This window comes from Neovison vison, chromosome 5 (genome assembly GCF_020171115.1).
Source record: "Neovison vison isolate M4711 chromosome 5, ASM_NN_V1, whole genome shotgun sequence".
NCBI classification, from domain to species: domain Eukaryota; kingdom Metazoa; phylum Chordata; class Mammalia; order Carnivora; family Mustelidae; genus Neogale; species Neogale vison.
In genome coordinates, this window is record NC_058095.1 from 110,622,815 (window position 1) to 110,649,706 (window position 26,892).

The 26,892-nt window shown below is 43.5% G+C and overlaps 1 protein-coding gene across 2 annotated transcripts; it reads right to left on the minus strand.

The window, feature by feature from the left end:
• Positions 1-1,758: 1,758 nt before the first annotated feature.
• SLC25A30 (solute carrier family 25 member 30) lies at positions 1,759-26,161 on the minus strand. Of its 2 annotated transcripts, none has more exons than XM_044249757.1 (10): positions 26,090-26,161; positions 16,673-16,793; positions 15,158-15,305; positions 12,741-12,835; positions 11,526-11,611; positions 9,399-9,494; positions 8,606-8,730; positions 6,734-6,872; positions 5,302-5,382; positions 1,759-4,384 (listed from the first exon to the last, which is right to left on the minus strand). In XM_044249757.1, exons 1-10 carry the CDS (start codon positions 26,108-26,110, stop codon positions 4,343-4,345), a joined length of 954 nt encoding a protein of 317 aa, XP_044105692.1. In that variant the 5' UTR covers positions 26,111-26,161; the 3' UTR covers positions 1,759-4,342. The 2 variants fall into 2 exon arrangements, with proteins under 2 accessions (XP_044105692.1, XP_044105693.1); XM_044249758.1 differs by lacking the exon at positions 26,090-26,161 and adding an exon at positions 22,987-23,085.
• Between the last annotated feature and the right edge of the window lie 731 nt (positions 26,162-26,892).

Here is a 26,892-nt window from a genome sequence, read left to right on the forward strand (position 1 = left end):
ATTAAAATGGTACAATCACCACAGTCTACTGGCCTGTCCTCCTGATTTCAGACTCGGCAATCCTCCACAGCTGCATGAGCCTATTTCTTAAAATAAATCATGTATATATACACATACAGACATATACACACACACCCTGTTGGTTCTGTTTCTCTGGAGAACTCTAATACATACCCTTTAAATCCATTCCCTACAAACTTAAGTTTGTTTTCTCCCTAAGAAGTGAGTTCATGGTATACACAGGAGCCTGCACCTTAAGTTTTTCCTACTTAATAATGTATTATGGATATCTTTCCAAGTCAGCCAGATGAGATCTAATTCATTCTTCTCAAGAGCAATACAGTAAGCCATTGTATGGATTATTATTTAAGCAGAGGATATACAGACATAGAAGTTTCCAGGTTTTCTGTTCTTCATTCTGTTATTTGCATCAAACTTTCAAGAAACCTATTTATACACACTGTCCTTGTCTTGTATTCCTGTTTTGCTTCAGAATGGATCTAGTTATACTCTACCAGAAATTTAGTGTCTTATCTTCCCAGTTGCCAGTTTAGAAATAAATAGCCTGGATTAAAAGCCAAATATGTCTCTTTTTTTTTTAAGATTTTTATTTATTTATTTGACAGACAGAGATCACAAGTAGGCAGAGAGGCAGGCAGAGAGAGAGAAAGAGGAGGAAGCAGGCTCCCCATTGAGCGGAGAGCCCAATGCAGGGCTCGATCTCAGGACCCTGGGATCATGACCCGAGCTGAAGGCAGAGGCTTTAACCTACGGAGCCACCCAGGTGCCCCTAAAAGCCAAGTATGTCTTAACAGGTACCATAATGCGCATGACGGTTCTACTGTCCACAGGCCTTTGAGAAACACTAGCAGCCAGTGGTTCTCGCTAACCTTCATACGAAGTCAATTGTGTGTGTCATTTAATCTCTCAGGTAAGAGAACTAAGAAAGTGCCCATTTTTCCCGGCTTTTTTTTTTTTTTTCAATAAACCACCATCTTTAATTCAAATGTTAGTAAGACAGGCACCTAGAAAAAAAAAACATGTTATGTTTTTTATAATCTTATAGAGGTTTCTTTTTAATTTTTATTTTTTAAGTAAGCTTTACGCCCAGTGTGGGGCCTGAACTCATGACCCTGAGATCAAGAGTCACATGCTCCACCGACTGAGCCAGCCAGGTGCCCCAAGAATATTTTTAGGTGAAAAATTTAATGAACTAGGTTTGTGTTCTAGCCCATGGCTCTTCTAAGCCAAACACAGGTGCCTTTGCCTGATCAACAGTTAACCAAACATCCCAGCCCGTCTCTTGCCAATGCCAAACGCTGGGAGGACAGAGGGAACCTGAAGGCTCAAGGCACCCATGCCATCACCCTGGTATTCTGCATCTCCAGAGGACCTTACCCAGCCAGTCCATGGATCAAAGTCACTGGCCTCTGCTGGGCTACAGAGGATTTCATATAGTGGGAGGTCACACAGATGTTCAGGCAATAAGGAGGGTGATCCTGGGGTACCTGGCTGGTTCACATGATAAAGCATGAAATTCTTGATCTCACATTGTAAGTTCAAGCCCCACATTGGGTGTAGAGATTATTTAAAAATTAAAAAAAAAAAAATGACCCCCCAACAACTTCTCCATGAGGAGAAATGTCTGTAGCCACTTTCACAAGTGCCATTTATTTTTACTCCAACCTTCTGGACTCTTTGGAGCTTATCTTTGTTTAAAGGTTTCTATTTATCCAAAATAAACACAAATCATTTGGATTGTTATGTATTATTCCTGTTTATTAAACAATGAAACAAAGCTTATGCCACATATTCCAACAATGCTTAAATAAAAGAGCTTGAGATATAAAGGCTTATGAAAAATGTATAGTCTTTACATAATACATACTATTTCTAGCTCATGAATAAATATGGAGAACAGGAGCCTTTTTATATCACAGATCGGCAACATTCAGCATCGATGATTATACAAATCCACGAGCAGACCAAAAAAAAATCCATGATCTTCATTTTAGTTATAAAAGCTAAAAATCCTTTTGCCACATTTAAGCAATATCCAAGGGGGCTGGGGGACTTGTAGTCACACCCCTGAAAATAAGGGCACCGACTCTCCAAGTCCTTAAGTTCTCTCTTGGTTAGAAGCTTAACAATTGCATGAACTCCTTCAGGAAGCAGAAAAACCAGAACAGGTGAAGATCCTGTTCTATATAACGTGTTTTATAAATCTACCCTGGAGAAATACTTCATTTTTGTCTTTAAAAAATGTGCTCAACTTTTATAGTGAGGTTTCCATTTCTTTTCATCCTGGTATGAACATGTACATAATTTGAATAAATTGATACAATCAACATTGCATGACGTTGACTCTTGGTCTTCAAAATGAACTTGCTTCTACTATTTTAGAAATTTAATGTACACTTTAAAAATACAATGTTTTCTTCATTTAAAAAAAAAAAGTGGTTCTTAAAAAAGTAATCCTTTGAACTAGAGGAACCCAAAAGTGAAAGCCTTTCTGAGAAAGCCCTGACCAGATCAATGGAATGTTTTGGTAAGAAGAAAAAAAATCTTTGTCTAAAGATAATGGTTCAGTACCGGGAGCCAGGCCCCAGTGCGCTTGCTCTGCAGTCACGTCTAGAGTGGGCAAGGGGATCTGGACTTTCAACTAAGTCTTTAACCAAACACCTACACGCCACTCCACCGCTTCTCTTCTTAATGACTTTGTCTCGAGTTTGGAAATAACATTTCTACCTCACGAAATCTTTTTCAAAGTAAACGTTCATAGAGAAGGCAACGTGAACGTGATTGGCAGGGAAAAGGCCCCATCCGGAAGAGAAACCTACACACCTTCAATGCTGGGTACAAGGAAGGTGGTGATCCAGGGCGGGAACAAACTGAGAACCTGCCCCGCAAATACTTTAGTAGGAGGGTCCGTCCCAGAGCCCCCGTCAGTGTGTCATGTTCTCGAATGGAAGAACTGAAGGTACCCAAGTAAATAAGTCCCCTTCCCTGGGCTGTCTTCTAGAAGTGTAAAGTTCTTTGGGTTCTCAGAGTCACTTTGTAGTTTGAAAAGAACAAGATGAAGGTGAGAAAGAAGAGGGAGAATGATTTTTGTTGTCTTAGGGAAAGAAAGGAAGAGACTATATATTATTTTCAGAAGCCGGAAAACAGGTGCAGCACTGAAGAGATAGTTTCTAAATTTTCAAGCAAGTGTTTTCCAACCAAACTGAACGGGAAGTCTGAGGACTTCCTTAATATAACTTCCTTAATATAACAGGACATACCTTAATAGATAACCTGAACTAAAGTAAAAACTGAGAAATCTGGAAAAATCAACTCTGATTCCCTCACAACATCTTGCTACGGAAAACATAATAAAACTTAGACCGTGTTCTCTTTTTTCACAAGGCCTTGATGAGGGGCTTTGCTAGGGATTCCAGTGAGAGTCCCATCATGAAACTACTCTCTCTTCTTTACACCAGCCTGTTGATGCTGGGATTCTGGCGGGACAACAGCAGGGCTGAGGTCCATCGCCTACCCACCATGCAGGCAACTAGAAGCTATTCTTGTCTTCATTTGACCCTCCATATCAATACAGGTTATCATCCCCATTTTACAGAAATAATAAACTTTGCTAAAAATCAGAGCAAACTGCTAACATTACCTAAGACTGAACCCCAGCTGCCTCAAAGATCTTCCATCAATGTGGACCCTGCCATGTTCAAAAGCCAACACATCCCACCGTCATGGACTTAGAGATTAATACTTCCTAACAATTCCTCACAAAGGTCAAGCCTTCAAAGGCTGAAAATTACTTATTTTAAGTGAAGGATCCTGCCAAAATAGGAAATTATAAAACCAGGGCTCTGTTTCCTGTACTGTTTCCACCTGGAGTTGAAAGGGCCAGGTCTCCACGTGTGAAGTTTCTTCAGCTGACGAGAAGGGACAATCCCCAGTTCAGGAAAAACAACACCCTCTTGGAGGCTCTATTCCATGGTTCCGATGAGCTTCTCTAGAGCAGCCTGGCATTCTCAGCTCTCCCCTGAAGAAAACGACACCCAGTTCCTGATCTTCTCGCAAGTTCTCTTTAGCAAGAAATAATGTATGTTCCACATGCGGTCTTTGATGTCGAAGGGCACTTGCATGGTAAGGACTCGTGTTTGGATGTTAGTTTCTAGCATGAAACAGTCGATGCACGGCGTCCACTGCCAACACACAGCAATCTGATCTAACCCCTTTAGAATCTGTGGTGAACCAAGCAGTGAGAAGCAGCGTGACACGCAGGATGCTTTATTGGTTCGAAAGGGAGTGTCTTCAGAGCGCTGTCTCATGCAGCCTTGACTTGTCACAAGTCCAATTTCTTCAACTGCTCATAGGTCACAAAGAACTGCGGTTACCGGTTAAGGCTCACAGAGAAGACGCCATCTTAACAACCCAGACCCCTAAAAACAGGGTCACAGACAAGCACCTTTAACAGATAAGCCTGGGCAGACCATGTGCCATGGGCAGGACTGAACATGAGGGACTCCATCCTTATCCATCCCATAAGATCTTCCCACCGGCCTCCCAAGGTCAGCCTGGAACAGAACCACCACAGCAGAGATATCCAAATCCCTTAGCACCAGCTCCCAGAGCCCCTTTGTAGATGACATCCCCCCTGGCTAGCTCTGGTGACCGCTGAGGTGGGCAGACTTTCCAGGACAGTAAATTCTGTGTGGAACAGAGACAGCAAGTCCTGGGAAGCTCTCCTCAAGGGTCACGGTGAGGCAGGCCTTCAGCAGGGGGGAGGCACAGATAAAGAGAAAGGGGATGGTGAAAACCACATTCCCTTCTTTGTAATTCTGCCCTTCCCTGTCGGATGAACCTGCCTCCCACTTGGCATACAGGAAACAGTGTTAATCCGCCCAATAACTCAGGAGCTAATTCCCGTTTATCCTCAGGCATTCTCTAAAATAAGCTTTCTAGAACACCGCTGTCAAACCACATCCTTCCCCAGGGTGGTTTGGGATATCAAATCAATCCCTGTCTCTCCTTGTACTCTTAAGTATTCTCAGCTTCTAAAACAGTCTCAATAGAAATCTGTATTGATGTCATTCCCTTTCAATAATACCAGCACTAAATCAAGATTCATATAGCCCAGCCTAGAGATTTTATACCTGCTGAGATAAAAACTGAATTATTATCTCTCAGAATCAGAGGAATTCAAAAGAAGGTACTTCTAAATTATCATGAATAACATGACAGTTTATACAATCTTCTTCGAGCTCCATCTTTCTTAAGATGCACTGGGACAGAAAAGGATACAATGATATTCCAAGGACCAAGTCTCAACCAATTTGGCCAAAATCCTTTATACAGAGCAAAAAACCCTTCATTCTTCCATGTCTGTTACAAGGAGGGGGGAGAAAAACAAGTTAACTTGAACTTTCCAATTAGGTCAAATGTGTTAATAATTCATTAGGAGCCAGACCAAATGATCTGTGTTTCTTAAAAATAAAATCCTGTTCGAAAAGACTGTTTAAAACCTCATTGCCCCCTGCCCCTTTTTGTTTTTTAAAGGCTTCTGCGTCGGGGAAGACTAAGGCTCCGTGTCAAACGCGCCCACGCCCCAACAGCCAGAGAGCAGCTGGAGGAGGGAGAAGGGAGACTGAGGCCCAGCTGGAGTCGCCTGCCTCTTGGCCACGTGGGCTCACGAGCAGGTGGGAAAGAAGTGAAGCAATGGCGGTAAAGACCTAATTCAGAGCATCTACTTCACGTCTCTAGGTGGATAAAGACACGCATCTCTGCTCCGCTGCAGCAGCACTTGAAGCCTAGGCCATGCCCGCGTCACACCAGAGAAAAGGAACAGCAAAGCAGACCCGGATGCTGGGCTGCTGGCAATCTAGTCGGGAGACAGCTGCGAACCTGCCTCCCCTCGTGAACAGGAGGCCCCACTGTTCACACTGAAAAGTACAGTAAGAGCGATGTGTTCTTTTGAGAGATGTCTGAATGCGGGATATTCATTCCAGCAGGACTCGAGAGGAGGGAGGTACACTTTGGAAGGACACACAGTTCTACTATGATGGCAGAAAATCTGACTATTTTCTCTCCCTTTACAGCAGAGCAGCGGTATAAAGGAAATGAACTTTCATTTCTAAAGATTCATCAAGATTTTGTATTTATAAAATTAGCCCCAGTGTGGCCTAAACTGGGCACCTTCTCAAGGTTTTGGAGCATCATTCATGTTAGTTATAACACCCTCAAAATTTAGTCCCTTCTTCAGTTAAACATATATATACAAATACGTGTGTGTGAACATGTAGGTCTATATTCATACACACACACACACACACATTTCGGGGGCAGTTCCAATGACTGAAACAAACCACTAGAATAGTGAAGAGTAAGTAAAATAGATTAGCTTATTTCATAAGTGTCCCTTATTATTATTATACTAACAAGGCTTACTACGCATGAATCCAGGCACTATCCTGTTTTGTAGGCATCATCTCAATGATTTTTACAAGAACCCTATGACACACGTGCTATTATTGTCCCATCTCACTTATGAGGAAACTGAGGTAGAGTCTGAACCTCCACCAAAGTCAGACAGTCACAAGTGACCAACCCACAGGTCTGTCTTGCTCTAACCCTTGTTTTTTTCATGGTGATAAGAAAACTCTTCAGAGGGGAGCAAGGAAGCTAATAAGCCATGCAAGGACCACATGACCCTGCCCAGGGGCACATCCACTCTCACCTGTAATAAGCAGTCCAGGGTACCTGTGTAGCCAGAGCACGTGCCATCCCGAAGGACTCTCTGATTCATCATACGTGTTCTCACAACATCCACGGGGTTGGAGGCCAGGGCCCCAGCCAGACCACAGGTGAAACTTGAGCTGTGAAAAAAGATACCAATGGAAAAATGAACAGTTCACCACCACTGAGCCACAACCATCACTAGCAGGGGCAGGAAACAGCCTCCTCCCCAACATCGCCAAAGTGACATGTAACAGGAGGCAAGGTCCCCAGGAGGAGGCCCATCACTAGAGTGCTGCATCAACTTCTTAAATATGGCACTGACTATAGTGGCTTCTAAATTCTGGCCCCAACTAAGAATACCTTTGAGGTTCCGGAATGTCAAAGAATCATAGAAACATGAAGGAATGTCCTCCAATGATGATTTATCGCATCTGTTTGCTATAAGCAGGCATCAAAGTAATTTTAGCCCTATCATAACCATACCATTCTGGGAGAGCAGAGAAAAAGTCCTCATTGTAATGCCTCCCCACTCCACCCCCCGAGGGGTCTCCGGGTCTACGAAACTTTCCATCTCACAAGACTAAGACCACACTTGGTATCCATCAACTCAGGGCACTGTGTCTCAACTTCCACACTTCTAACATTTTGGGGATCAGGCAAGTCTGTGTCGTGGGGGACTGTCCTGTACACTGTAAGCTGTTGACCAGCTCCCTGGCCTCCACGAAGGACATGCCAACAGTATTCCCTAACCCTATCCATCTGAACAGTCTCCAGAAATTGCCAAAGGTCCCTTGAGGGGCAAAAATCAGCCCTCAGTGGATGAAACCATGATACATCCATACTAACCTGCAGCTATTGTAAATTCATGAAGTCTGTATGTATGTATATGGAAAGATAACTGGAGCATATTATTAAATTTAAAAAAGGAAGCAACAACAAATACTGCATGGTACCACTTATATGTGGAATCTACAAACAAAAAACATAGAACCCTAGAAACAGAGTAGAAAAGTGTTGCAAGGGGTGAGGGAAGGAGGAAATAGGGAGAGGCCGGTGAAGGGGCATAATCTTCAGCTCTAAAATGAACAAGGTCTGAGGATCTAATATATAATAGGGTGACCATAGCTGAGAACACTATCATATAACTGAAATTTGCCAGGAAAGTAAAAGTTAAATGTTTTCACACACACACACATACAAGGATAAACATATGAAATAACGTCAATGAACTCTGGGGCAGAGCCTTTCACATTGTGTATGCATATCAATCATTATGTCATATGCTTTTAATAGCTCACAGATTTGTCAGTTATAGCTCAATAAAGCTAAAAAACTAAAATAATAAAAATAAAAAGAGAATGCTAAGCATGATCTTGCTTGTGTAATAAGTACACATGATATACATTTATAGACACATATATATACATTTATAGATATACATTTATCTGCATGTGCCCAAAAACCAAGCTGTTGACCATGGTTACCTATGTAAACAGATAATAAGGACTTTTACTTTTTCTTGGTTTACTTTTGAACTGTAACTTTTCAAATATGAGGATATAATACTTTTATCATAAACCTTCTTTAAAATTTCTATACATTTATAGCAAACTGCCACCCTGAATTAATGCATCCCTAAAATATCATTTAAAAAAAAAATCTCTAGGGGGCCTGGGTGGCTCAGTGGGTTAAAGCCTCTGCCTTCAGCTCAGGTCATGATCTCAGGGTCCTGGGATCGAGCCCCGCATCGGGCTCTCTGCTCAGCCGGGAACCTGCTTCCTCCTCTCTCTCTGCCTGCTTCTCTGCCTGCTTGTGATCTCTGTCAAATAAATAAACAAAATCTTTTAAAAAAAAAAATCTCTAAACATACAGGAAGTGGGTATACACAGTGTCTCCCATGAGGCCCGAGAGAATCAGATGCTTCTTGGTGAGGTCATAGACCGGCAGCTCCACGCCAACTACGATGGCAGCCCTCTGGGCCGTAAGGGACACGCCCTGCATAAAAATAAGAATAACCAAGTTTTAGACAGCTCTCTGTGGAACCAGCCTTGGGAAAAAACTACACAGTGACAGAGTAGAAAAGTCCAGACGATAAAGAAGTCCCACGCCCGGTTCTGATTCTGGCACTAACTGTACGATTTTGGCCAGAACTTGGCCAGGCCAAGTCTCCTCACAGAGGCTCCGGTTTCCAAGTACATACTGAGGACCCTACTGGATGACCTTTAGGGTCTACTCTGTGAACTGACGGGTCACTGGAATACCAGGGAGCAGCAGCCCATACCAGCACTTATTCACGGTCTTCACTTATGGATCAAGAAATCACACAGATCAAAAAATCCATCGTAACTATAACCTAGAAAACCCTTCTCTATAAGAATTTTTTTTAAGTAAACAAACAAAAAAATGCTCCATCTTCACAGAATGTCTTACCCATGAATTATTCAAAAGGTACTTTAAAACGATGACATATTCCTTGTAATTTCCATTCTACAGACAATAAAATTAAGGAAGAAAAGCAATTTTGAGGGCAGACGTCACTCTTCTTCCTATATGCCATTTTGCCATTCGGATTAAAGAAGAGGATGGAAATAGGAAAAATAAATTCAAAGAAGGAAAACAGGGAAGAACTTAGTCAGGAAGTTGGCTCTGTTGTGCAGACTTACCTTCCACAGGCCCCTTGCTCCCTCTTGCTGGTAAATGTTAACGAAGTTGCCTATCATCCCACCTTGAATCGCGCTGCTCTGTGCCTGCATCCGAATCTGGAGATTATTTTAAAGACGAACATGAGAAGGAAAGCACATTTCTCTCCAAATGTAGACTTCTCAAAACTATTCAATCTGCTGTTTACTAACCATTAAAAGAACTGCAGTATGCATAGGACCGTAATGCTAGTTTAAAATGCCCTAGTAGGATTTATAAGGATTTATATTTATGAGGATTTAACATTCATAAGGATTGGTTCTGAGACACTCTGGAATCAACAAAATGCATCCAGTAGAGTCCAGAGCTCATTAAGTGTCCCCAAAAATGGATTTCTGAAAGTAGTCTTTTGAAAAGGGAAAAAAAAATGAGATATTTTCTTCTAAGTTACTGAACGGGAAAGAGAATGTGATGGTATGCTAAGATTTCATGTAACTGATAAGAGTATCCAGCATACGTGGCAGTACAAAGCATGGGCAAGGGTATTTCTTAATTAGTTACTTCAAGCCTCTACTCTTTCCAACCAGCTGAACCAAAAGGTATGCAAGCGAGCTGAGCACAAGATGACCACACGATGCCCGTCACACTGTTACACTTGAACGTACAAATAACCTTGACAACAGCCACAGAATTTGTATGACCAAGATTCCAACATAAAAATAATGTTTGATGTAGCTCTCCAAATTTTTTTTAAAATTAAAAGGGATTTCCCACTAAAAATTTGTTTCTTATTTTTGTTTAGGGAGCAATTATCTCTAACTTCTAAAGGAAAGTGTTACTGCCATGCTAACATGGGAAAATAAACCAAAATACAGGAACTGCCTTTCTATAAGCCCATATGTATGTTTGAGAGATTAAGGGACATATGGATATTTCTCTCCACTCTTTCCCAACAAAATCCCAGCAAAAGCACCTTCACACATGCTGTACTCTACACACTGTTGCACAAAACTCTAATGTCTATCAGAATCTCTAATTAGAGTGAAGGATCTGAGGGCAGGGTCCTTATCTTATTTGTTTTTGGATTCTAAGCATGTAGTATTTCAACTAGTAGAAGGCAGAAGTAGTGAATGCTGTTTAGCTAATAGGAAAAAAAAAGGAGAGAGAGGGACAAAGACAAACATCCTGAGAGCCTTGACAAAGTCAGTCCTGGGGCACCTAGGTGGCTCGGGTTCAGCATCGGCCTTCGGCTCAGGTCATGATCCCAGGGTCCTGGGATTAAGCCCTGCATCGGGCTCTCTGCTCAGGAGGGAGGCTTCCTCTCCCTCTCCCCACTGCTCATGCTCTCTTTCTCTCTAATAAAAATCTTAAAAAAAAAAGAAAGAAAAGAAAAGAAAAAGGAAGTCCTGACTAATTTCTATTTCGTTTAATTAGTTTATTTCCTTGTCTTATTCCAGAAAGAATTTAAGGAGGCTGTACCCTGGTGTTGGCAACAAGGTCATCCAATACGTAATGTCTAACTGTGGTAAGGAAATACTTCCATTCGTATTTCCTGAAATCAAGTTAACGGATAACATCACGCATTCAGAAATGGTCATCAGTGAGCCAAGTTGTGTAGAACCTGCAGCCCATCCATTTTTAATGAACCAATAAAACCTGGAAGATTTTCAGTGAAAAATGAAATTCAAATGTACCCAAGCCCAAATTCTTTCTCTGCTTAATCACCAAAAACCTTGTCTCCATGAGCTCTACTTTTGAGTTCCTTCCAGATCAGTGGGAAATCCACCCAGTGGAGGTTTCAAAGTTACAGTCTTCATGGCATTTAAATTATAAACAAGTTCACATATACATTATGTTATATTCACAGCTTTTCATTATCTGAATGTTGTTGTCAATAAGAAAACGTGGAGTATGCCTGAAAGATAGGGACTGCGGGGCGCGTGGCTGGCTCAGTGGGTTAAAGCCTCCATCTTCAGCTCAGGTCATGATCCCAGGGTTCTGGGATCGAGTCCAGCATCAGGCTCTCTGCTCAGGAGGGAGCTGCTTTCTCCTCTCTCTCTGCCTGCCTCTCTGCCTACTTGTGATCTCTGTCAAATAAATAAATAAAATCTTAAAAAAAAAAAAAAAAGATAATGAATCGCACTGCTTACTTTCAAAACATCAGTTGGATTAGCGATGGTTGAGGATATGACTCCAGAGAGAATTCCACACACCACATTTATCAGTAGAGTTTCATCTATAAACAAGCACATATTATTCAGCTTTTCATATGCACAGAGCTCTTTGTATCAGTCGCTCAAATATAGGTGTAACTCGTTTACATACTGCTTATACATCTTCAGAGAATAGTAAAATCTCTGCTTTATAAATAAAGCAATTTTTAAAAAGATTTTTAATTTTTTTTAAAGAATCTCTATACCCAGTGTGGGTCTTGAACTTATGACCCTAAGATCAAGAGTCACGTGTTTCAGTGACTGAGCCAGCCAGTAGCCCCTGAATCAAGCAATTTTTAAAATATTAGGAATTTTGCTGGCTTAATGGGATTCTGCCTAGCAAAATGACTTGATACCAAAAAAGGAATGTGAATTCTCATGCAAAGTAGACAACCATATACCAATACACTCTTGTGTTAAATGCAGACCACTCTAGTAATTAAGATGAGGTATATCCCATAGGAGAATAAAAAAGATACACTCCTGGAGCCCCTAGGTGGTTCAGCTGGTTAAGCATCCAACTCTTGATTTCAGCTCAGGTCCTGGATCGAACCCCAAGTCAGGCTCCATGCTCAGCTGAGCAAAGTCGGCTTGAGATTCTCCCTGTCCCTCTGCCCCTTCCCCCACTAGGGCATGTGAGCACACACTCTCTCTCTCTCTCCAATAAATAAATAAATCTTAAAAAAACAAAAAAAAACACTCCTAGAAGATACCCAGAAGATAAAGTTGTAAAAAAAAAAAAAAAAAAAGTTGTATGGATTAAAGCAAAGTCACAGAGTCAACAAGCAATAGAGTATTAGAATTCAGTTCATGATACTAAGGAGGGTATTCACTGCTTTCCTGAAAAATAGGCAACAATTCCTGATTTTGGAAATTTTTAACTACAACAACATACCAGTCTGGGTGTCTTGGAGATGGGGACAACTAAAAATTTGTTAAGACTGCCCCTTCTTTAACCATCACCATCATTCCCCTAAGTTCAGGTAAGAACAGACTGGCTTTAAGCACTATGCATTCAGATTTTCCAGCCAGTTTTCTCCTCAGCAGTAGTAAAGTCACAATTAGGCTCAAGAAAATCTGATCTCACCTTGACTAGAGACACACAACCCACCCAGCTCCTATCCACAAGTGGAAAAAAGACTCCCCACTCACCTTCTTGGTGTTCCACAAACAGTCGCTTCAAGCTCTGGTAAGTGCCTATCTTGATTGTGCCATAGGAAGCCTGGCGTAACATTGCAGGGGCGATCCTGTCACACCAACATACAAAAGGACAAAGATCCTAAAAATCACTTTAAATCCTCTAGAACACACACACACACACACACACGCATACACACAGATGCAACCATGTGTTTGCCTTCTACAATCAAACTATGCTAAACCAGGTTTCTCACAATTCAAAATCCAACAAAAAATATAGTTGTGTTCAGTTAAATTTGCGCAAATTATTAGTTTACTAAGTGAAAGCTCAACCCCTTGTAGTTATCCTTCCAGAAAAGATAAGTGACCGTGAAGTTCTGTTTGCTCACCGATGTTCAAGGGAAATGGCTCTCTCTTCTCTCTCGGGTCCAAGCTCCTGGTGAAACCCGCCCTCTGCAAGCAGCCAGCATTCTTTACTACTTCTCTGGAGCACCTCTCCCACCTCGTTGGAGGCCCTGTTCTAGTCCTTTCCCTCTCTTAGCCTTCTGGACCCCAGAACCACCCGGGGGCAGTTGTCCACCCCAGCTGTTCCTGAATTTCCCAGCTCCTCCTCAAAATGCAGTCCCCCTTCCCTCTCCCCTCTCCATCAAAACTGCCCTCACCAAGGTGACCAGTTGACATCTCTGTCACTAAATTAATCAGGTGTTCCACTCAGTACCTTACATGACCTCTCTGTGGTATCTGCTACTGTCCACCCTGCCCTCCGTGCAGCTGTCTCCTCCCTGAGCTCCACAACATCCCCTTCTCATTTGTTTCCTTTTCTCCACTGCCTCCTACTTCTGTCCTCTGGGGGATCCCCAGAATTCCATCCTGTGCTTTCTTCTCTCCCCGCTCCACACACTACCCGGGAGATCTCATCCACTCCCACGTTTCCAGCACCATACAGACTCAGGACGCCTAATTCTGGCTTCCAACACTGATCCAACCATGCATTTCCAACCACTTTGCAGATTTCTCAGTGCACATCCTACCCCCAGCCCATCTCCAGATCCAGAATTCCACAGTGGACTGAATGTTCTTCCCCTTCAACTGATCAGCTCTCCTCTCTATTTCCCGGACCAGGGAAGGGATATGGGCCCTCTGGTGGACCAGATGAAATCAGAATGCCTAGCCCACCCCGAGGCTGTCCACGCCCTGACTCTTTACTATGGCTCCAGCTCTTTCTGCTCACTGCCTCCCACACCATACCCACGCCACCTTACTTGCAGTTCCTAGAATGTACCAAGCTTTCCTGCACATTCTACCGGCTCTGTAGAAACACAATTCCCTTCTAACTACACCTGGTTAACTCACTCTTCTTGATCCTTCAAGCTCACACTGGGCACTGCCTGGATCAAGCAGCCTTCCCAAAACACACTCTCCCCTGTCCTCGTAGTCTGGGCTTGATGGCCTGCCTCTACCAGACCCTAGCACTCATTATCAGAATCCATCATACCCCCTCTTCACACATCTGCAGCCCCAACTAAGCAACAGCTCCTTCGTGACAGTGTGTTGCTGCTGATCTCCTTCTGTGCTCCCAGATCCAGTCTCAGCCTTCTCGGGGATGCTCTGCACCCTGAGAGGGAGGTGCTCACAGATGAGTCATTCAGGCTCTCCTGACTGACTTCCAGGTAGATTCCACCAGCCGACAATGGGATGGAGGGAGCAGGAAGAGGGATTCTCCTCTCCCTGGGCGCTACCGAAGCATCATCCCCCCACAACTACTGTTTGCTCCTTCAAGACTCTCGTCCTAACAGGCTCTGCTAACACCATTCCTGTCCTTGGCCTTTTGGTCCTAGGGTTGGTAACAACTCACTTTGATCGTTTCTAGGTACCTCAATATTCTTCCTTTTTGTTCCCTTAACCCTCAAGTAGCCCCTCCATTAAAGTCTCCTCACTGAAACCACCCAAGTGAATTCTGTTTTCTCCAGAACTCGGGCTGACATAGGCACCTGTCTTACTTACTTTCCTATCCCCTGCCTTCAGCACACTGTTCCCTAAATGTTGGACTAAAGAAACGTTGTTCACAACCCTTACCCACAGAGAACATGCCATCATTTTCCTTAGAGCAAAAACCTCGGTAATTCAGAATAGCCAAGGGGAAGGGCTTTTCTCAGAAAGAAACACTGAATAATGGAATTTTTTTGAAATGTAATTTTTGCATTAGTATCTGTATTTGAAAATAATAAAAACATACTTTCACCACAAAGTTCACTACTTAAGAGATACACAGAAAATAAAATTGAAATGAAACATGAAAAATCTCCCAAACTACTTGCTCTTTTCAAATATACCTCAAATTTCTACTTTTTCTCTATGACATCTCACTTTTCAGTCTATTTCATTTGGAAGATCAATAATCAAATATAAACGTGCAGAAGTCTACTTACCCTGAGTACAGAGCTTTCAGCCCTTCTTCTTTGCCTATCCGCACTAATGCGTGCAACATTCCTCGATACCTGATTTCTTTGAAGTTTGCATCATTCATCTGGCCTTGAATCTGGAGCCGGGTCTTGGTTAAGTCAATTGGAAAAGTACCTTAGAATTTTTTAAAAAAAGAAATATTTCACTCAATAAAAAGAAATTCCACTAAATAAAGGATACATGGTGACCTATTACTGAGGAAACATTTCGACTATAACATAAACAAAGAAACAGAATTGAGAAATAGCAAATACTTTGCAATCTTTTCTCTATTTAGGAAAAAAACTAGGAACCAAAAGATTAAAAAGACCCCAAAGATTCATAAACATACCTTCCTTTCTTTACATTTTTATGTAGTTTCCATATTATTTGACATAGGATTTGAGAAGCTGCACTGCTGTGAAAGGTAGGTACTCGGAATGATTTACACGAGTAGGAAATTTTAAAATATGTTACTATTTTTTTGCATTTCCGAAAGCTAAAATCCGGTTCAATATGAATGAAGAGAGAGAAGTTCCTTTCTAAAGGAATGTCTCACTTTGTGTTCTGTAGTGTAAAAGCCAATCTGTTTCATGCAGGGAAAAATGTTTAACCCAGAGGCACCTGGGTGGCTCAGTGGGTTAAGCCTCTGCCTTCATGATCTCAGGGTCCTGGGCTCGAGCCCTCCATCGGGCTCTCTGCTCAGTAGGGAGCCTGCTTCCCCCTCTCTCTCTGCCTGCCTCTCTGCCTACTTGTGATCTCTGTTTGTCAAATAAATAAATAAAATCTTAAAAAAAAAAAGTTTAACCCAGTGCCTCACGGAGAGTCCAAAGAAACATGTAACACTCATTCTCAGCAAAGGTGACCCACCCTGGCCACGGGAGAGCCCGCCCACACAGGCAGCCAAGCGGGTGGGTGGTTCAAACGCCTTCACCCCCCAGCCCTGGTCCTCAGAAGCCCCTCAGGGGCAGCCCCTGTCCCAGGACAGCAGCAACCAAGCCTTGGGAGCACCACCTGTCCAGCCCAGCACCTGGCACTCGGGAGCAGCTCAGGATATGCTTTGAGCGAATTATGCCAGGACGTAGACAGTGCTAACCAGGATGTGACGTGGAGCTCAGCAGAGGAGGAGGTCCCAGACACAGTGTGGCTAATGGGCTCGGGGAAGACCAGGGGCGCTCAGCACAGTCTCTAGCCCCAGGCGCTCACGGGGGCGCAGTGGGGAAGGACCAGGCACACCCAGACAGATGTAATCTACAAATGGCTGATAAGACCTGCTGTTTGATTAACAAGTTCCACTTTCTCCACACTGAACGCTGAACTCTAAACTCCTGGCAGCCAGATGACCATGTGTCGGAAAAACATACCAAAAGAAGACAATTTTGAAATCGGAGATTAATGTTTTATACTCTCACATGCAGTGCTGGAACTACGGTCACATCAAACACCACACAGAGCAGCAAGCAAGGGACCTGAGTGCCCCCCACCCCCGGGGGGTTCCTTACCACATTCCGCTGTAATGGAGGCCAGCCCTCCGTACACAAAGGGCTTCCAGTTGAGGGCCGACATCTTCACCACCGTCCCTTCTCCTGGATCAGAGAAACATAGCCTCCGACAAGGTCTTCCCTGGACACAAAAGGAAGGCATGTCAAAGTCGTAACTCCACGCACAAGCAGTTTCTTCTTTAAACCTGTGTTCCATCTGGAGACTGCCATCAGATGCTGTATGTGAACCACAGACCCCACCACCACCCCACCCCAGTAGCTCGGGGGAGCCTCGCCTTCAGAAAGCAAAGCTCAGCTACCTACAAATCTCATTTTATCAGTTGCCTTAAACAGCATTCAGGCCTTAAGTAACGCAATATGCTGTTCCCATAATATAGTGAATGTATTTAGTGGAACACATGGGAGGCTATTTTCTGGGTAGTCCATTTTATCTAAAATCCACGCATTTTCACTCAACAACTATGTGCCATTTGTCGCCACTGTCTTTGTCCCTTAGGTCCACTAGAGCAAAAAAATGTTGCAACCCAGTGTCCCAAGATAAAATGACAATTACTCCAAAGTACCACAGTGTACTTCTAGTTCACACTCCATAAATGTTAGTTTTCTTTTCTTATCCATATCACGTTAAGAGCTGGGAGGTGTCTTGGTGTGAAGGAAAGGGGTGGACTCTGGGGTCAGAGTCACAGGTCATCCTTCCTAGGGAAGTTCCTACTAACCTCTAGGGTTTTTCCTCAACAACGTCATCACCTTCCAAGCAGCTAACACAACCAATTAGAAATAGGGCCCATATTTTTATTGACTATGCTAAGTAAAATGCCTAGTTTGTACTCCCATAGTGGGGAATAAATATACACCTTCAAACTAGCACAAAAAATACAGTCAACAATTGTCACCTTCCATCTTCCTTTCACTTAAAAGGTGCTCACACGCTGTGACACGTATTTACACACCTGCCATGCCCAGTCCCACACATTTATTACACATTCTGCAGTTTTACGCACTTTTAGTTGGTAAATCTGGCCTCTGCCAATAACAGGAGAAAACATGCAAATTAACACATATTTGCATGTATACCATCACCATAATTACTGTGATTTGAAATAAAATTCCTAATTTATTATAATCATTTTTGGTGAGCGATACGCCCAGGGTTTTTACAAGTTTCCTAAGACTACATTTCTCAAGAAAGGCCTGCCACAAGTCATTATTGCCAAAAATGGCAGCTTGCAACAAGGCCCAGGGGCTTGCTTAAACTAAGAAAAAGCACAAGGAACCCAAAGGAGACTCTAAATACATCTACATTTACAGACATTAACCGAATTCAGACTGGTCACAAGTGAGTAAGATAGTGGCGCCTGGGTGGCTCAGTCCTTAAGCATCTGCCTTGGGCTCAGGTCATGTATGATCCCAGGGTTCTGGGATCGAGTCCCACATCCAGCTCTCTGATTGTCAGAAGGGAAGCCTGCTTCTCCCACTCCCACTCCCCCTGCTTGTGTTTCCTCTCCTGCAGTCTCTCTCTCTGTTAAATAAGTAAAATCTTTAAAAAAAAAAAAAAAGGTAAGATAAAGGTCTCTATAAGCATGGAACCTGAAAAATCATCATTTGCTTTATGTTTCAGGACCAAGAACAAGTCCTGCCCACAAAAACTCATCTCAACTCCCTATCATCCTTACAAACATTTAATAATATCTGTACATAACTAATTCTTAACCTAATGATATTAATAATATAATGATTAATACTATAAGCTATATACACTGTCAGAACACGTTAATAATAAATTCAATAACTTATTAACATTCCACTAGTACCATTCTTTTTTTTTTATTTTTTATTTTTTTTTCCACTAGTACCATTCTTAATCCATTCTAGGATTCTGCTGAATTCAAATTAAGAAAAACAAAGCAGTAACTATGTAACAGTGACACGCGGAAGCACTATAATTTGCCATTAGAAAAGTGTCTGATACAAACGATATCACTGGATCCCCCAACAAGTTTGGGATGGGAGAACAGAAAAACAGACTAAGAGTCTCAAGCAAGGTGCCTTGCCCAAGGGCACACAGCTGACGGTGTAGAATTGGGCCTCCAACCCAAGGCTTCTGATTCCAAATACAGTGTTCCTTCTGCTACAACTTGAGGCTGTATGCAACATAAAGGAGCGATGATGTTTTAATTAAGGAGAAAAAGATGCTAAGCACCCTCAAAAAGGTAGTACTGATAAGCAGCATCTTATAAAAAACAAAAATGTACTTAATTTAAAAGTCTTGAGACACTATAATATTCAGAAGGTAGGCAGTCAATCTAAACAGCAATAGTTGTTTTTTTTTTTTCCAATACACAGTATACAAAGATAGTATTTAAATAAATTTTGGGAGTTGTTCACGGTGGTGAAATTCTCATACTAATAAAATAAGCCATTTGGTAAACAATTCAGAGGCACATTACACATTCAGGATGCTGGTGGTGGTGGTGAGCGCCTGGGGCTATCTAGTTCCAAAATCTCATCCCCAGAAAAGAAAACCATTACCCAGTTGATCCCCACTCCCCCACCCCCCAACAGCCCGTTCTGGTCTATGATACTATGTACGCGGTAAGCATCTGTGTGGCACACAAAACTCCTTATTAGGAGTTCCTAAGCTGACGACCAAGCTTCTGAAAAGTTCAGACCCTAGGGCCCCACCTACGGAATGAGGACGTCGGGGACATCCAAAGCATCTGTGCTGTTACTGAAAATCAGTGAGTTATATATGTGGTGCCCAATTCGCACCTTGGAACACTTACCACTTAAATGCCCACTTTACGTAGTTAATTCTCAGTGATGATGTTAGAGCTTATCCTTCTCCTTACTCATTTATTTATTTATTTATTTTAATTTACTTATTTGACAGAGAGACAGAACAGAGGGAACACAAGCAGAGGGAGTGGGCGAGGGAGAAGTAGGCTTCCTGCTGAGCAGGGAGCTCAATGTGGGACTTGATCCAAGGACCCTGGGATCATGACCTGAGTGGAAGGCAGACGCTTAACAACTGAGCCCCACAGGCGCCCCTTACTCATCTTATTTAGTAGTGACTCTTTTTCTACACACATGTATGTATAGAAGGTTTCCTGCAAACTGTCAGCAAAACTTTATAGGAAATGGAATCATAACTAATCTCAAATTTAGAAGCAAAACAAAAATTTTTTTAAAGACTCTAATGCCATATGGCCTCATGCCATCTCAGCGATTAACCTTCTGGTTTCCTGCCACTACTTATTTGTTTTACTAGCTTAGTTTTAATGGCTACTTTTGGCGTCTTTGTCTTACATCAGGTTCCCCCCCCCCAAGATTTTATTTATTTGAGAGAGAGTGAGAGCAAGGGAGTGAGCAAGAAAGCACGAGTTGGGGTAGGGGGGAGGGAAGGGACAGAGGGCAAGAGGAGAAGAAGCAGGCTCCCAGCTGAGCAGACGCTGGGCCAGGACCAGGACCTGAGCAGGGATCACGATCACGACCTGAGCCAGGATCATGACCTGACCTAAACAGACGCTTTACCAACTAAGCCACCCGGGTGCCCCTCCCCGCCCGCCTGCTGCCCCCACTCCCCATCTTCTGTCAGTTTTGATCAAAACCCAAAAGTTCTGGGTTCAAATGCAAATACTCAACTAGAACTCAAAACTGCTGTAGAAGTGCCTCTCCAGGGTTTTGAATCAAGTGGGCGGGGCACACACCCAGCTGTTCCCATTCAGATGCGCCTGGACCATAAACTCATCTTCCCCAAATGAGTGTCCATTCCTGCATCCCCAGGTTAAACTCTGAGACAGCACTTACTTTCTATTCAATTATAATTTTTATTTTATTTTATTTATTTATTTATTTATTTTTAAATTTCAATTATAATTTTTAAAAGTTAGCTAGGAATAGGGTAAAAATTACCTTCCAGCTCTTCTCTTTCGCTTTCCTAATGCTAGGACTAGATTACTGGGGAGTTAAGCCTGCTGCCTGCCTTCCCACGTTAATGTTTGCTGTGTCAAAGAAAGAATATCTTAGGGACGCCTGGGTGGCTCAGTCAAGCAGCTGCCTTCGGCTCAGGTCATGATCTCAGGGTTCTGGGATCCAGTCCCGCATTGGGCTCCTTGCTTAGCAGGGAGCCTTCTTCTCCCTCTGCCTGCTGCTCCCCCTGCTTGTGTTCTATCTCTCTGACAAATAAGTAAATAGACTCTTAAAAAAAAAAAGAAGAAGAAGAAGAAGAAGAAAAAAGAAAAGAAAGACTACTTTGGCTAATCAGACAGTATCAGTTGTTGATCCAACAAGAGAAGGTTCTAGCTAAAGCTGGAATAGGAGACATTATGTTCAGTACGGTATGCTGGCCACCGCAGGCAGAGACAGGGTTGAGGCTATCTCAAGCTGAAATCTCTTTTCAGTAAACTGAACCATTTCTTTGTTTTGGAGCGCTCTTTGGAAGGGTTTTTCTTACATACGTTACTTAACTTCCTAACACAATTCTTTGAGAAAGTCCCAAGCACAACAGGCCAGCACAGTCAGGGAGCCTTCTGTCCTTAGCAGTCACTAGTGTCTGGATGACAGCTCAGCCTGAGACCCAGGGAAGGGATTACAACTTTGGAAAAACTCCAGTGCCGGGCATACCAGTGCCTGTGATCACTTCCCACTCTGCACTCCTCTTTAGGCCATACCCTTTAGCCCTTCTAAATCTCGGGACCACTTCTCTGCTGCGTTTTAAACACCATGCTATAACCACAGCCATCTTTACTGAGTATCTTCCATGCCAGGCATTGCTATAGATTTTCCACACAAATAATTTTATTTAATCCTTACAACCCTATGAAATAAGGAACGTTAGCCACATTTCACAATTGAGGAAAGACAGCCTCAGAGAGGAAAAGTGAGTTTTCCTAGTCACACAGCTACCAAGTAGGCAAACTAAGGTCTCCCTGAAGGAACACGTGATCTTTCTCCTCTCTGTACTACAAAGCCAGATGTTATTTTCCAAAAGATATTAAAAAAATATTAGCGGGTGGCAGTGCTGAAATTCTGCACAATCGGAATAAATGTACGATTTTCCTGCAAAGGATATACAAACTTTCCACCCATTTTTTTAAAGTGTTTCCTGAGTGGAAATGCCTACACAAATTAAGGATTCCAAATCTTTAGATATGTACTAAATTACTATATCCTCTCTCACTTAGTACTTATTCTCTCCTTACCTCATTTGCACAGCTGCAAAAAGAGGTAAAATATACGACAGTAATTGCTTCTGGAACTTCTGAAAGCTTTCCAAGTTTGTGTTTTATAATTAATTCTGGATAAGTTCTTTCAGATTTACTTAGGTTTCCTTTTCAGTCTGCAGTCTTAAACTGGAATCACAATCTCTAAACTACTGTGCCCTCTTAAATCTTTGTTCCTCATATGTTTGCCTTTCATAGACTTTCATTTCCCATTCTCTTTCAAGGTACAGTATGGAAAATAAACTCATCACAGCCTTATGAAACGTGGAATTTAAAAGGAATCTTAGAAGTCATACCTCATTTCATACGAATTAACTGAGCCCACTATCACAAAATTTGGCAGCGGCAAAGCCAAGACCACCGTTCAGGCCTTTCAACTTTTTTCAGTACCCGAGGAAGACGAAAACTAGAATCTGTAGGACAGTCCCAACACTGTTCTGCTCTTCTGGCGCAGGAGCAGCAATGATGAACACCGCAAACGCTTTACACGAATTTACACCTAGAAAGACTCTAAGATCCAGACCTACATTAACCTTCCAAGCAAATGAAGTGCACCCGTCCCTACAAACGTGAGCCAACCTGCAGGAGCAATTCAAAGCCCACTGTGCCCTTTCCCAGAGTAGGACGCAGTCGGGCACCGGTGCCGCACACTCCGAGTGAAACGCGAGTGGGAAGGATGCAGAGGCAGGAGAAACACACCGTGGGGACCGGGCCGCACAGTTGGGACCTGTGACGCGGGGGCATAAGGCACCCCACGCCGCCAAGTGATGAGGCCCTGCAGCCGGCGCTCCCGCCGCCGGCGCCCCTGCCGGAAGAGCGCGGCCCAGCCCCGGAACCTCGCGCCCCAGGGAGCCGGGCTCCGCAAGCAAACCGGCTAGCAGCGGCAGACGCTGAGCACGCCCGGCCCTGTCGGCGCTCTCCCGGGCTGCAATCCGACCGCAGTCCCAGCCCCGGCCGAGGCCGACCGGAGGGGCAGCACCGCCCGCGGCCGGGCAGGGAGTCCCATACCGACCAGTTCAGGACGCCGCGGCGAAAGAGGGACGGGCCGGTGGAGGGGAGACCCGAAGCAGGCACTGATGCTCAGACACTTACCCGGCGGCAGCGACTTCCCCCAGCCCCGCTACCTGCGCTCAAGCGCGCGCGTAGCCAACCCGCACCGGAGCTGAAGAAAAAGCTCCGGAGCCGCGAGCGGCCCCGCCCATTTCACCCCGCGGGGCTCCGCCCTCTGCCGCGGCTCCCATTGGCTGCCCGGGCCGTGGCCACGCCCATGACGGCCGGCGACTGGCTGACCGCGGAGGGACCGGGCACTGAGTAGCCCGCTCCCTGCTGACCAGGCGGGGAGCTGTGGGAACTCGGTGGCTCCCACGGCCTCCGGGCTCCACTCCGCAGTGCAAGAGAAACTTTAGGGAACGCACCGGGAGCCTCGGAACTGGAGGCTTCTTGGGGTGCTGCTTCCCTATGTGAACCTCCGCAGTCGGAGAAAGGGAGAGCTCACTAATTTTTTTTTTTTAAAGATTTTATTTATTTGACAAAGAGATTACAAGTAGGCAGAGAGGCAGGCAGAGAGAGAGAGGAGGAAGCAGGCTCCCTGCTGAGCAGAGAGCCCGATGCGGGACTCGATTCCAGGTCCCCGAGATCATGACCTGAGCCGAAGGCAGCAGCTTAACCCACTGAGCCACCCAGGAGCCCCGCTCACTAATTTTTTTAATCCCAGTTTTTTAATTTGAAAATTGACGGACCGATGAAGAGTTGCAAAACTAGGGGCGCCTGGGTGGCTCAGTGGGTTAAAGCCTCTGCCTTTGGCTCAGGTCATGATCCCAGAATCCTAGGATCCAGCCCCGCATGGGGCTCTCTGTTCAGTGGGGAGCCTGCTTCCCCGCCCCCGCCTGCCTCTCTGCCTACTTGTAATTTCTGTCTTCAAATAAATAAATAAAATCTTTTAAAAATTAAAAAAGTTGCAAAAATAGTACTATGAAGCGTATAACCTTCACTCAAGACCACCATTTCACATTTGCGTCCTCTCACAATGTAGGCCCCACCCCCAACCTTTGGAAAGTCGCACACAACCCTGCCTCGCCCCTAAACATCTCACTATTATCATGTATAAGAAACTTAATACCATTTCTGTCATATCATTCAACATACTGTCTTTATTTAAATTTCCTTTATTGTCCCAAAATGTCATACAATTGCACACTCGGGATTTACCCAAGATTCATTCTTTCTGTTTAACACCGTGCCTCTCTAGAAACTCCTTTTATCTACTAGGACTTTCACTTTGTCAAAATCTTTCGTAACTTCCACATATTGGAAAAGTCCAGGCCAAATGTCTTGTAGACTGCATCATTTTGGATTTTTCGAATTGCTCTCTTATGATCAGATTCAGACCAAACATTTTAGTAGAAGTGGGAGGTGATGTGTATCTCCATGTTCTTTTGTCCCATCATCTGTACCACCAAGCTGGATCGCTTGATCAAGGCATGGGCTGGCCAATCTCTCCACAAAGATACTGTCAGAAGCTCAGAAATGTTAGAGGTAACACCAAGGAATCACTAAGCCAGTAATCAGTAAAAGTTTATTGTGCACACATCAGAACGACAATTTGCAAACTGGGAGCACTCAAACCAGAACATGGAAGGAGGGTCAGAATTACGTTATAAACAGCTTCTAGGGGCGCCTGGGTGGCTCAGTTGGTTGGACGACTGCCTCCGGCTCAGGGCGTGATCCCGGATTCCCGGGATCGAGTCCCACATCGGGCTCCCAGCTCCATGGGGAGTCTGCTTCGCTCTCTGACCTTCTCCTCGCTCATTCTCTCTCTCACTGTCTCTCTCTCAAATAAATAAATAAAATCTTTAAAAAAAATAAAAATAAAAAAATAAAAATAAACAGCTTCTATTGCCAGAAAGCAGTGGCTATTCTTCACAGCGATTGGTTATATTAGAATTTCCTTAAACAACAGGGAGCTGGTCAGTGATTACCTCTTATCAACCTTAACAAACAGCTCAACCCTTGCTTGGGATTTTCAGAGGCATAAGCAAGACATTATCCAGGTGAAGTTAGTCTTGCAAATTAAGCTTTGTTTGATTAAACTGTTTTTTCGTTTTGGTTTGGTTTGGTTTGGGTTTTTTTGTCCATTCAGAGAATTTTCAGGCCTGGCCTCCCTTTCTTTTTTATTTCAACCATACCTCTCTCCTACTGCAGCAGAGACTGTCTGTAGCCATAGGCTGAACCACATGAATTGTTTTGCGCAAGGGGTATAAGTACACACCAATGAATGCTTATTGAACTGTGTATAAAATGGTGATTTTCTAATGCTATCTTTCTTCTACCCATCTAAAGAAGAGTACCCCCTTTTTTCTCCTTTTCTCATTTTTCCCCCTGCTTCTCATCCTTCTTCCCTTCCCAGCTCCCCTTCCTGACCTTCCCCTTTTTGAGTAACAGTGTCGACTCAGTGTGGACTCCTGCATTTTTAAATCCAACTTAATTCACTTACTATAATTACTATTACTATTACTATATCACTATTATTACTTTTGGTGCTCAAATTCCCGATATTTGGTCAGTGGAAGCCCCCTCACCTGGTTCCTTTGATTTTACCTATATAATACCCTATCAATCTTTGAGTACTTCATTGTTTTCTGACCCAAGACCTACTAACATTTTATTGAATCTTCTCTGCCCTTGGCAGGAAAACCCTTGCTGCTTTTAGGAGGAAATGGCACTTAGAAAATTAGATCAGGGGTGCCTGGGTGGCTCAGCGGGTTAAAGCCTCTGCCTTAGGCTCAGGTCATGATCCCAGCATCCTGGAATCGAGCCCCGCATCGGGTGGCTCAGCGGGTTAAAGCCTCTGCCTTAGGCTCAGGTCATGATCCCAGCATCCTGGAATCGAGCCCCGCATCGGGCTTTCTGCTCAGCAGGGAGCCTGCTTCCCTTCCTCTCTCTCTCTCTCTCTGCCTGCCTCTCTGCCTACTTGTGATCTCTGTCTGTCAAATAAATAAAAATAAAATCTTAAAAAAAAAAAAGAAAATTAGATCAGAGTTCTTGTGCTCACTGTCACTGGGATGTCATTCTTCCAGGCCCTTACAATGGACAAAGCATATATATATTTGCATAAATATATCTATGGAGATATAGATGTAATGCAGTAAACAGTATACCTTTCACCCAGATATAGTTTTAAATCATGAATTCATACCTCCATGTCAAAATCCAACATCAGAAAGTCTTCTTCTTTCCATATTTATATCTTCCTTCTGCCTCAGTGAAAACCCTAGTTCACGACAGCATCAATGTATTTGATCATTTATTCTATAATATACAGAAACCAGATGAGAATCACATACCAGTACTAACACCGCAACAAACCTTCTAAACTCAAGATTTCTTGGCAGTTCCTCGTATCTTGATCCTTCTAAATCATGTGCAGGTAGAGCACTGTGTTCAAAGTTGACTTGAATTCATTGCTTTTTGCTATGGTTATGTTCTCTCTTTGATATATTGTCATGTAGGTCATTTTCATTTTCATCAATTTTAGATTTTTGTTTTCATCTTTTTTATTCAATTTCATTTTTTGAATGTATAAAGCATCCACATGGTTCAAAATAAAATCTTACAAAGGTGTAACTCCCTCCCATTCCCTACACTCTGGTCCCACTCACCTCCTAGCAGTAATCCTGTTCCTCAGTTTCTATTATATTCTTCCACTGTCCCCAAGTTAAAAATATATAGAACTATATGGATTTTTTAGTTATCTATTGCTATATAACTAAGCTTACCAGCTTAAAACAACAAGCACATATGAACTCACAGTTTCGGTGGGTCAAAAGTCCAGAGGGGCTCCCATAGGCAGTGTACCAGGCCTCCCAAGATTACAGTCAGGGTGGCACCTGGGGCTCCAGGCACATCAGAGCTTGAGTCAGGGAGAATCTGCCCCCGAGTGCGCGCAGCCTGGCCGTTGGCAGGCCTCAGGATATCCTGTTTCAAGCTCACTCACATGGC